This window comes from Cygnus atratus, chromosome 1 (genome assembly GCF_013377495.2).
Source record: "Cygnus atratus isolate AKBS03 ecotype Queensland, Australia chromosome 1, CAtr_DNAZoo_HiC_assembly, whole genome shotgun sequence".
In the NCBI taxonomy this organism is placed as follows: domain Eukaryota; kingdom Metazoa; phylum Chordata; class Aves; order Anseriformes; family Anatidae; genus Cygnus; species Cygnus atratus.
The window spans coordinates 169,085,243-169,098,119 of record NC_066362.1 but is presented as its reverse complement, the minus strand read 5'-3'; the positions used below and the strand labels follow the sequence as shown (position 1 = coordinate 169,098,119).

The following is a 12,877-nucleotide window of genomic DNA, read 5'->3' as shown; positions in this document are numbered from 1 at the left end:
TAGAACTGATGAAGGAATCTTACTTAGGATTTGAAACTTGCACTTAGGCAGGTAGGCTGTGCCCATAAAGAGTTGCTGCATGTAAATGGGTCACAGTTTTCATATCTTTAACATCTGTTGTTTATACCTAAGAAAGCACATCAGGGGCAAGAAAATTAATTCCCCAATTGCTGTCAACTGAGTTAGGGAACAGCAATAAACAGCTTACTGTAAGCCTCTAGCTACAATAAAATTGCTGTCAATAAACTGCGGCTGATACGGTTTTGCTGTGCTAGAAGAATAGATTCTTTGGAAGTGAAAATCTGAAATGGAAACTAGAAGGATTCTTCCTTGTTCCTTTACACAAAAGAACATTATCATAGAATTCCAATAGTATTAAACTCTCAGGATTCAATTCACTGTCCCACATGTGCCACAAATTTATTAGCATTTATGAAACTTCAGTTTTGCACATTCAGGACAGATGAGACTCTAGTAGTTCTGATAAAATTCTTTTGCATTGGAAACATTTAAAGAACAAGGAAGCTTGCTAAGCTTTTGCTGTCTGTATCTGTATACACAAAATGTTCCCTACTCTAGTTTAGCATTTCTACTGTCACTATTGAAAATGGTATTATAGCTTAAGGTTATGTTCAGATTTCCATTAAAACCCCCAGTTTTCACATGCTCTTTCTGAAAAATTTTTCTTTTCAGCTAAAATTTTCCATGCTTGGTCTCAGTTGAAAAATGAATTTCTTTAGACAGTTGAGCAAAATCCGTTAACCTATTTTTCAGTTATACAACGATAGAAAAAATACACTGCACACTTTCAACATTTCTAATATTTTAGTATAGATAAAGATATCTAAGTATATAGAAATCAAAGCAATAAAATTTTACATGCAGACATTTTTCCAGGTGACAAGTCCTCACCCAAGACTAATATCCATGCTAATACATAAAGAAATCAAGCATAGAAAGGAAAAGAAACAATGGAATTGTATTCTTTTTTTCTACTGAGTAGTAAAACAGGGCCAATAAAAATAATACCATGTACAGAATTATGGAATGCTATGGTTACAGAATTTTAATATTTGCAAGTGATGTAAATTCTGCACTGCTGTTCTAATGCACGTTTCCATCATCTTATGCACCTTGAAATTGTCACTCTCAGTATATGAAATTAGAATCATTAATGTTTTAAGTGTTTTTGTTTTGTTTTGTTTTGTTTTTAATATTACATAAACCCCAAAGTTACAGATTCAAATACTCCAGAGTAAGACAATATCAGCTGCATTTGCCACAGAAAGCTTGTGATCTGGACTGATCAATGTGAGCATGGCTACTCATTCCTTGATCTGGCAAAAAGTCCATTGACTGAAAAAGGAGTAAAGCAAGCTCCACAGACCTTATGTTATTGACTGTATGATTAAAAATATACCTTAGTATGGTATGCATTTAATGTGTCAGTGAAGCCCCAAATCCTTAATTTCTGCCATCAGATCACAGAAGAAAAAAAAAAAAAAAAAAAGACGGTGTTATATATATTTAGCTTTCCTGAAACTACAAGAACTGTGTACATTTCCAGAATTTATAAATCATCATCTTGATACAGAAGAACACTTAGAATGTGCTTACAGCTGTCTTTCTTATAAACAGCATTTGAAGTCATTTGGGCTTTAAGGATCTGCTTCAGTCCCACTACTTTAAATTAAAGTTAAGCACATGCCTAAAGGTTGTTTGCTTAAGAATGCACACTGAAGGTTTTGGTCAAAACCTGTGTTATTTGCCACTGCTGTACTTCAAATCTGATTAAATGAAGTTATTCTAATTTAAAACTGGGATAACCATGGTAAATTGCCCATGATTTCTTTTATTATTTAATCTGTTATTAACCTAGTGACATTGAAGTGAGTTTTTTTTTTCTATCTGCTTTTTATAAAAGGTCTTTCACGCTGAAGAATATATGTTGTCTTCTACTGTATTTCTATGTAGCTGTTTGGTGTAATGACTTACTAATTTGAAGTGCATTTTAAAGTTCAATCAAATTCTGAAAAGAACACTGATTGAGAAGCCTGCATAGATTTAAGCATTCGTTATGAGTCATAACTGATTTTGGAAGCTTAGCTATAAGAGCTGGTGGTGTGTAACATCCTTTCCATACTCCTAATTATGTGAATTAGCATTCATAACAATCCCAAGTTCAAGTATTCAAAAATGCTCTTTTCAGAGCATCCACCAGGTTTACTGCAATATAGGCACTTGAAGAAGGCTTTGGTTTTTATACTGGGTATTTCTGAAACATCAACCTGTGCAAATCAAAGTGATATGTGAAGACTTAACCACAGAATTTCCTCTAAATTTATTGACAATTGCACAGACATTGCCCAGCAAAAAATACTAAGAAATTTGTATTGAACAATCTATTTCTGAATTCTAAAAGCTTTCTGACTTAGGTCACAGTTCTAATGGACCTCTAGGGCCCAGCTCCCATTAAAAGTAATGGGATTTTGCTTGAAAAAAAGTCGAGGTGTGGACTTGGGTCTCAGCTCTCTATCAGTTTTAATTTATCCATCTGCAAGATACACTGCATGTGTATTTTGCTTGGACTGAAAGAAAATTTAAATAAAAACCTAGGATACCAGTATTTCTTAGACATATACTAATCCTGTATTTCATCTGTCCCTATCTTAATGATTCCCATACCATTTCAAACCACATAAAGAAAACCAAAATATAGGTAACTTATTACAATTTGTAACATAAGACACAGAGAAAATAATTATTTTAAACCTTAAGAAAACAGTACAGTGGCAGAGAACTAGGTATCTCTTCACGAAGGAATTTTTAAAAAAGTTTTTGGATACTGTGACATTAGTATTAGCTACTATTCAGTGAGATTTTTATCTTTAAGTCTGAATACATTGTTTTTAAGGCCATACTCTATAACACATCAAAAAAAAAAAAAAAAAAAAGACCTATGAAAGACTTATGAATGCTAGCCAAAATGCAACCTAATCCTAGGAATTACAGAAAGAATAATATAAAGACTGCTAATGATTACCACCACTGTTAGTTGTACTCCTCCAGCCAGAAGTGTTAAAAGGACACAAGAAGGTTACTTCCTGTAACATGCACGAAAAAGAAAAAAAAAAAAACCAACAAACACCACCATCTTCTCCTCCTCCATGAAATAAAAATACATAAACTCAGTTTAGATAATTGTCTGTCTAATAAAGAGTTATATTTGCAGTTATACATAATATTACAGCTTTTACAGGGACTGATCCAAATCATATGATATGAATATTTGCTGACTTCAGAACGGATTTAATAAGTCTTCAATGGAATTTGAATCACATCCATACAGACGAATATAGATATAATGGCTGATTATTAAACTGAAACCAATATAGTTAATGTAATGAACACAGGTAACTGAAAATATTGCCTGTAGGGTTCTTTTCTGTTTGTTTGGTGGTTTTTTTTTCTTCTTTGTTTCCTCATACTCAGTTTCACTGTGCAGAGCTTACACATTCTGTCAGGTAAATCATATTTTGGATCTTAACTGCCTTAAGATACTGTGGGGGATTAAGTCTGAGTTTCTTAATAGAGTTTGGAAAGCTAATTTGAGCTAAATTAACAACATCTCTGAACAGAAAAGGAATGGGTGGGTTGACTGTGTTATATTTTGTAACTAAAACTGGGGAAAAAAATCTGAAAACTTCAGCCAAGTAACCACTGATTATGCAGAGCTCTTCTATGCTGTTTTTTTTTTTTAAAAAAAAAAAAAAAAAACATTTTTTTAAACTTATGCTGTCAGTTTGTTTATGGTGCTGTATAGCAAAGCAGCCTGCACACTATGTGAGTTCACCACAATTTAAAGCCCTTTAGAAAGGTTAAGTTTTTGTAACAATCTTCTAAGATGTTTTCAGTGTCTCACTGTAAGTATGAGTTGTCTAAGAGTAGTTACTTTAGCAGAACTGCCTCAGAAGTGCTTGTTTTTATTCTTAGTATCTTGTTAGTGTGACACCTTACAGACACCCAAAGTCAAGACACAGTTCTGGGTACATCCCATTCATCTTAGATAAGGCTAATGCAACAGCAAGAGAATGACTTTAGCCTAAACTTGGCTACTGTCAAAATCTTTTAGCAAAGACAAGCCTAAATGTGTCTCTCTTGATTCTGTAAGATCCACATCCCTAATAAATTCAGAGAAATCACCATAACTTGCAGGGTACAATGCCAGCAGGTGTACAAACGTGATTTCTAACACCTAAAAAGTTGGTGCAGTGAAAGCTAAGCACTAGGAAAGCTGCTTTGCAAACACATGAACTTAACTACTGACCACTCCAGTGCAACTATCATTAAATAAAAGGTTCTTTGGCTGTAGTACCAGCTTGATCATTCCCTCCCCCCTTTTCCTACCTACTGCAGGACTGGCATCGGGCCAGTCTAAGCGACATAGTACCTTAGTGCCATCTACAGGCTATATTGACATTCTAATTTAGTGGAAAAAGACAAGCACCAATAAAATAAATTAGACAGCACAGCATTTAAATCTTTATTAGCAAGGAATTATTAGACCTAAGAAAAACTAATGCTGGATTTGGTTGAAATATGAGTTTCTCAGCCTCCTAATCCTGCTTCATATGGCGTATTTCACAGTTTAAAATTAGTTATGACAGATCACTTATGCATTACTAAGATGAGAAAATATTTACAGTGGACTGACTTCTTTTTCTGTATAACTCAAATGTATTCAGAGAACGCATTCCTTTTGAAAGTATGCTTTGGCCATTTTTTAAAATATGCAACAAACTGTCTATGCAATACTAACTTTAATCTATTACAACACAATAATTTGAACTAAAAACAGAGGAAGACTTCTGTATGGCTTAATTATATCCTACCAACAAACCACATGCTTCACAGATGAAGTAGCTTAGAAATTCAACTGTCTTTGTTAGGGATATAAATTAACCCCTTTAGTAACACTAACTTAACAAAGTTCCAGATAAGCTTGAACTGTAAAAGAAACTCAAGATAACTCAGATCAAAATTTGAAATTAAATGTACGTATCCCTTCAATCTTGAAACAGTCACATCTTTCTGTCTGAAATTTGGCGTATAGAGAAAGAGAATTTTTTTCTTCAATAACTTTTACATTTGGACAGTCAAATACTGGGGAGAAAAAAAAAGTTTGTTTTTTTTTTTCCAGCTTTGTTTATGCATATGTACGTGCATATGCAGGGACACATGCAGTTCTTTAACAATCAGTATTCTTCAAAACCCAAAGTATTGGAGGCATTTAGCAAATGCATGGTTAAACCCCAAGTAAATGATAAAGGGGTTGAGTTTGTTTTTTTTTTTTTTTTTTGTTCCCCCCAATAATATAATTAAGCTAAATTAGACTGAAACAAAACCAAAAATAAACATACTTGCACTTTTAATACTGGTTAATTGGGCACTTGTATGCAGTACTTATAGACCAGTAAAAGTGCTCGTTTACCTGTCTGGTGTGTAAGGGGCCCTTTGTCTTGAAGCCTCCTTGGGAACTGCACTCTGAGGCACTGAAGTGATCTGAACTAGTGGAAGAGCGTTTGGAAAGGGTGTCACAACCACCAACAAAGGTGTTGTCCAACGGGAGTTCCTGAATCACGTGGTGCTTTTTCACTGAAACTGGAGTGTCAGGTTTGAGATGAAAAGCAGACTGTGGAGAGGCAGATTTGTAATGCTTGGCAAGATCAGGACTGTTAGGCTTAAAGGTTGTTGGTGGTGCAGTGCCCCAGTCAAATCTTCCTATACTTTGCTCCTCCAGCTCCGCTGGAAGGCTTATTGTCCCATTGATAGGTTCATGAACTGCATCATCAGGTTTGGACTCCTCAATGGTCACGAAGTTCAAAAGAGAACTCTTCGGAGATTTCCTTTTCTTTCTTTTCTTTTTCTTGTTTTGCTTGTTCTCCTGATTGGGAGACATCCATTCAGCACCTTGCTTGCTCCTCTGGGCAGCCTTGAATCTGGATGCATGCCGGCAGCGAACGAGAACTGTGACAAATATCACCACTATAACAACCATTGCACCTGCCACAATAGCAATCATGATCGTGAGATAGTCCTCATTTTGGTAGGGTTGGCTACTGTCCCCTATGTTCCGGTCCAAAGGTGTTTCCATTGTCCTGCGTATCAAGTCATAAATATGAGAGGCATTTCCAGCAGTATCATTCACATACAAAAATACAAGCACAAGAGTATGCAAGGATTTGGGATAACCCAAATCACTTATGTTGACAACTAAGCGATGCAGCCCCACATCACTAGGAGTTGGTTTTTCTTCCAGAGTGATATTACCTGTCACTGGATCGATCCGAAACAAACCTTTGCTATTTCCACTTACTATTGTGTACTTCAGTTCAGCATTCATTCCAGTGTCGATATCTACAGCAAACACTTCTGCTACCACTGATCCCGGAATTGCTGAGAGTGGCACTAACTTAAAAGAAGTATTAGAAGGCGGGTAAATGACAACAGGACTGTTATCATTAACATCCATTACATTTATGGTTACTTTTGCTGTAGAAGAGCGAGGAGGTTGTCCCCCATCAACTGCCTTCACATCAAAGGTGTAGGAGCTCTGCTGTTCTCGATCAAAAGAAACATTGGATTTTATAACTCCAGAGAATGGATCCAGCACAAAGTTTTCATTGTCATTCAGGATGGAAAGGGTCACCGCTTTATTTTCCCCAGCATCTGCATCAGTCACCGTGATCACTCCCACAGTGCTATACTTTGGTAGGTTCTCCGATACAAAAAATTGAAAGTGATTATGAGTAAATTTGGGACTGTTGTCATTTTCATCCAAGACAGTAACAATTACAGCTGCTTGACTCTGCAAAGGAGGGGTGCCATTGTCTCGGGCTGTAACAGTGAAAATGAATCGTTCCTGTTCTTCTCTGTCAAAAACTCTGGAGGCTGTCAAAACTCCCGTCTTTCGATCCAGATCAAAAAAGGAGGCATTAGGGCCAAGCTGATAAACAATGTCTGCATTTTTCCCACTGTCTTCATCTGTGGCACTAATAGTTGTTAAGTATAGACCACGGCGGTTGTTTTCAGAAACTGACAGCTCAATTACAGGCTGGCTGAAAATCGGAGGGTTGTCATTTTCATCCTCCAGTTTAACTCTTACCAGGGCAGTCTGGTTCAAACTGGGCTTGCCAGAATCAGAAGCAACAATTTTAAAGCTGAATTCTTTGGTGCCCTCATAGTCCAACAAGGAAGAGGTCTCTAACAAATACTGGTTGTCGTAAACTGCCTTCAAGTGGAAGGGGACCTCTCTCTCAATGAAACAGATCACTTTGCCATTCACATCAGTGTCCTTATCTGAAACTGTAATTAGGGCAATCTTTGTATTGACAGGATCTTTCTCAGATAAGTACACTGTGCCATTGATGGGACTTATAATGTACCTGAGGTCTATGTTAGGAGGGTTATCATTTACATCAGTGACATTGATGGTAACGGTTGCCCGAGCTGGTGTAGAGCTACCATCACTAGCCAGCACGGTCACTTTGTGAATAGCAGTCTCTTCCCGATCTAAGGACCTCTGAACTGTGATCAGCCCTGTGGTATTGTTTAAAGCAAAAAATCTTTTGGTCACAGGGGCAACTTGGGCACCAAAAATATATCTGATTTCTGCATTGCTTCCTATGTCTGCATCTGTAGCATGAAGCTGAATTACGGAGGTGCCTACAGGGGCATTTTCTGGTATATGGACCTCTACTTGACTCTCTTTAAAAACTGGCCTGTTATCATTGACATCACTTACTGTGACTTGCAGGATAGCTGTGCTGGATTTCTGCGGGGTACCTCCATCCTCCACTTTGATTTTCATCACATAGGTGTCCTTTTGCTCTCTATCCAAGTTCTGCTGCACAATCAGTTGAGGCCATTTCTCTCCTTCTGGAGTTTCTACAATATCCAGTCCAAAGACACTCTGTCCATTCAACAACTCGTAGTGCTGCACACCGTTGAAACCTGTATCAGGATCTGTTGCTGACGGGATTGGAAAGCGACTGTTGATCAGAGTGTTTTCTGGTATGGAGATATTGATGACAGGGGATGGAAACATAGGTGCATTGTCATTAGTATCCTTTACAATTATTTTTATTTTGATCAACCTGAAAAAGTCATTGGGGAGAATCACCACTTCAAGTTCAAAGAAGCACTCATTTTCTTCTGCATAGGAAGCGCCGGCACAGAGCTTTTCTCTGTCTATTCTGTTAGATGTCGTAAAGATTTCTCCGGTGGTACTGGACACTTTGACCAGAGGGGCATCCCCTGCTTTAGACACCAGTCTGTAGACAAGGCTGGCACTGGTCCCCGTGGCAGCATTGATGTGAGAAATGTTCAGGTCCTTTGGTATGTTTCCTATGGGGACATTTTCGGGCAGCTCCTCTCTAATAGTGTAAATAAGTTCTTGAGCTACAGCAGAATCCAGCCTTAAACAGGCAATCAAAGCGGCCAACAGGTAAAAATCCCTCAGGTCCATGATAATGTTTTTATTCTCTTTTCCTGGATCTTAGGACTTAAAGGTTTCCACAGAGAAATGATGCGCGATTTGCAAGAGGAGGCATGCATGGACTGCAGGATGCATTACATCTCATTTCTTACTTGGAGACAGCACTGTCAACACAACCATACAGAATAGCATTATTGGCTTTTAAGGCACGACAAATCCACAATTTCCAACTACTACCTGTTTTTGCAAAGACACACTCGCAATAGTACATTTTCCTATTGCTCCCTTTTAAAGCAATCCCTCCAAATGCACCAATATCCCGTTGGTTGCATTTGCACAGAGCAAGAACAGAAATAACTACTTCTGCAGGATTAAGGGTAGCTACAGTTTCGACATGTACTTTCTGAATAATTTCTTGGCACACCGTGTAATCTGTAACGTGCATTCCCCCTCTACCCTCCTCCACCCAGTCATTTTGTGCAAGTAAAAATCTTCCTGTACTTCTGTTGGATTGTAACTGCTATGGCAGCTGCTGAATGTCATTTGTTGTTTGCTTTCATAAGCATTTTTTTAGCTCTTGCTAACCAGATTTCTCTTTGCTTCTTGTGCCTTGCATCCCCCACTATTGCTATCGTACTGGGAAATAACCACCCGGACATGCTGCTGCTGCAGCAGTTGTCACTGGCTACTTCACATCCCTATTAACTGACAAGACAATAACAGGACTTACAGTTTCTTACACTCTCAGCTCAATGTTTCCCCTCCAGATGTTGGATACTTCTCCTTCTGCTTAATAACCTTAAACTTTGTTTTTTTCAAAACACTGTCTAAAACAGTGGGCTGGAAATTCCAAATGCAACTTAGGAGCAGCCAGTATGTTTACAGATGGAGGGGGAGAACATCTCTTCTGAGTATGAAAGGAGAAAAAAAGGTACAGCCTTTCCCCATTGACACTGATCTCCCTTCAGGATGTTATTAGCAGGTGCCACACATAAATACTGCAGACTAATAATGCAGGTTAAAAAAAAAAAAAAAAGAGACAGAAAGACTTCTGTTTGCATGCTCTGCTAAACACGAATTAAAAGGGTGCAAGGCTCCCAGCACCTACAGTTTGGTGGAACCGGGCAGCCCCAAAGCACTAATCTTATCTGCATTAAGCAGCACGGTAGCTGATGCCCGTGATTACTTCCAGCAGAGTGATGCAGGTAGGGATGCAGATACTGTGAGTAGGTGAGCCTTCGCCACCAACACCAACTGAATTCAAAATACTGATTCTTTCCCTAGATAAATACACTGCATGTTGGCTTTTATTATTTTTTTTAATGAAATGCATCACAGTGTATGGGTAACTTTGCACTTACGTTGGTTGTCTACCTTTGACGATCTGCTGCAGCTAAGCAATGATCTGTTCCAGCAGATAAAGCACAATGCATCTGGTAAACCACCAGTTTTGGAGAAATCAGCAGCAGTCAAACGCTTCCTCCTTGAGATATGTGTTGCTTCGGGGTGGCAAATTAGCAACTCCAGGGAACAAATTCACAGTTCTGTCGTTAGTCATCCTTTCCACGTTTCATTTCTATTAAGCGGCGATCCTTCGGGTGTTTAACGTACACGCAACAGCACAAACAGCAAGCAGAAATCCGGTGCACTTCTTTAGATCAGGGGTATTTTCCGCTCTGCACTGCACACAATCTCCATCCCCCTCTCACCAGGGCAGAGCCGGCTACATTAAGTCTGCAACTTCTTACTGGAAATGACAGAGTTGGTCTGGCGGTGCTTCTCTCCCCCCTCTTTATCTCTGGGGTGATAGTTACCCACAAAAAAATAATAATATTAAAAAATAAAAAATAAAATAAAAAATAAAATCCTAGCAGATTATTGCTTTAGCGATGGGAGGAAGCGACAGCGCTTTTCCCTCCTCCTCCTCCTCCTCTCCGTCTCTCCCTCTCACGCACACGCTTGTCTTGTCTTGTCTTGTCTTGTCTTGTCTTGTCTTGCCTTCCTTCCCTCCTTCCCTCCCTCCCTCCTTCCCTCCCTCCTTCCCTCCTTCCTTCCCTCCTTCCTTCCTTCCTTCCTTCCTTCCTTCCTTCCCTCTCTCTCTCTCTCTCTCTCTCTCTCTCTCTGAACTGAAATTCTCGATATAACTCTCAATAAGCCCAGAGGGAGGGTGTGAGCGGCGCTAAGCCCCCCCTCCCGCCGCACTGCATTGGCCCACAGCGGCGGGGGAGGTGGCTGCCGGAGCGCGGCCCTGGCATTGGCCGCCGGCCGCGTCGCTCCGTGGGGGTGGCTGGCGGGGGCGGCTGGGCAGCGCAGCGCAGCGCCTCCGCGACCCGCGGGGGGCTCGGGAGGGTAGAGCGGAGACGAACCGCGGGGCGAAGCGGAAAAGCGGGGTGAAGCGGGGCGAGGAAGGAGCGGGGCGAAGAAGAAGGGAGCGCCCCCCCCGCTTGGGGGAGACGGGGGCGGGAGCGCATCGGAGGGTCGGGGGCGCCGAGGCGGGCGTGGGGTGACCCATCAGCGGAGCTTCATCGTGGGGGGAGGGTGGAAAAAATAAGGATTTATTTATTTATTTATTTATTTATTTTAGGAGGGTGCGCCAGGTCTGCTGTGCGCGGGGGGAGCGCTTGCGGCGCGGCGCAGATCGCTGCTGGCCCCGCGCATCCTCCGCGGCCTGCAGCCCGCAGCAAGCACCCTGCCCCGGCCCTCCTCAGCGTGCTTCGGCTTTATATTTAATACATGCCTTTTCATCTATAATTCACGCTGCTGCTCAGACTCCAGCCCCGTCTCGGCTCCCATTTACGCCTGCACACCTTTCTCTTTCCCCTTCCTGAAGGGTCAGCCGAGATACTCGCTGAAGGAAAGGGAGAGATGTATTGCTTTTTTTTTTTTTTTTTTGGTCTGCTTAAACACTGAACTGGAAAACACTTCACTGTGGTTTGATAAATAATAAAAGTGAGCGTTTCTCCTTCCCTGTAAATGACACAGGTAAATTATCCAGCTAGCCACAAAGAAGCATCACATGCCTGGAAGACAGTGTAATAAAATGCCAATGTATTATGATATGAGTGACCTCAAAAGTGTGACAAGAAGATGATTATACTGCATTATATATAGTGCATTTTTCAACATTTTCTAAAGCATGAATGAACCTTCATTTGACTGCTTTTATTGCTAGCTTTTCTCAGCTTGAACTTGCAAGCTGTATCACACAGTACCTCTCCAATTTAGTATGCCCAGATACGTGGCCGTGCTTGCTGCTGTTTCTGGTTAAGCCTTTCAAATAGATGCACATACAAAAAAACAAAGATAACCGGTATTTGACTTATTGTATATGCGATATTACAACTAGAAAATGTACACATTTTCGGTAGATAGCACTGGCCAGCTAGAGGTCTGAGTTTCTACCTTGAAGATTTTACATTTTCAAATGCAGGCTCCTACCTTCAGATTCCCATATGTACATATGGAACACACATGACACAGTGTTAAGTAACAGTGGAAGCTCCTCGTATCTGTTAGAGGTCAGTAATTTGCATGGCTTGGCATCGTGTGGTACATGCTGATACTACTGTGGCACATCCCCTTGGAAATGATACAGATACAGACTGTTAACACGCTGTGTACGTGAACATTGCAATCCTGTAATCACACGATGTGTAAAGAATAAACATTCTTAGTTTTGCAGTGCTTTGGAGTTGTGTCTGAAAGACTCCTATTACAGCCCCAGAGAAAAAAAAAATGATCCTGGTTTTGATGACATCAAGTAATGGTAGCAAACGGAACTGAATCTAATAATAGTTTAAGAAAAATGTTACTGAAAAATGCACTGAAAGTCAAGCAAGTGACACAAAGGAGCAACCTTACTGCCAAACCACTTAGAAAAAGAATTCTGTGAATGAATTAAGTATGCGATCCTTTCGTCTTCCAAAATACAAAGCAGAACAGCCATTAATAAAGATAATTAGAACTACAAGCATTCTGTGTAATGCAGTCTGCTTCTGAAATACGGAGTGTTTATGTATGCGTTAATAATGCACACATTTTTTCTGACACTGGTCATATCACAGCAGTATGGCATCACAGACGTTTTATAGCCTCATTCTAGTAACATCACAGACATACAACATTCTTATTCTAATCACACCATAGCCATTTCAATGTCACATTGTAGTCACATCACATAGCCTGGTAATAATTATTTAACTTTATTGCTAAGCTGAATAGTTTTCTGTTTGCTCAAGGATGACTTTAACTTGTAGTCAGAACTGATTACCACATGCTCATAAATGAGCTCTTCTCATGTACACAGGGTTAGCCTCATGAAAAGTTAAGAAGAGAAAAAAAGAGTAAAATTTCAGTGATCAAGTCGTGGTTGGATTTAAA

General features: G+C 39.9%; 1 protein-coding gene across 1 annotated transcript in view; it reads right to left on the bottom strand.

Moving 5' to 3' along the window:
- PCDH9 (protocadherin 9) overlaps positions 1-10,177 on the bottom strand; it is a 738,999-nt gene extending 728,822 nt beyond the window's left edge. Inside the window, exons 1-2 of the mRNA XM_050708119.1 lie at positions 9,859-10,177; positions 5,492-8,661 (exon numbers count right to left, since the gene is read on the bottom strand). Of these exons, the coding sequence (XP_050564076.1) occupies positions 5,492-8,527 (3,036 nt within the window). The 5' untranslated portion in view covers positions 8,528-8,661; positions 9,859-10,177. The remainder of the gene's footprint in view (positions 1-5,491; positions 8,662-9,858) is intronic.
- Between the last annotated feature and the right edge of the window lie 2,700 nt (positions 10,178-12,877).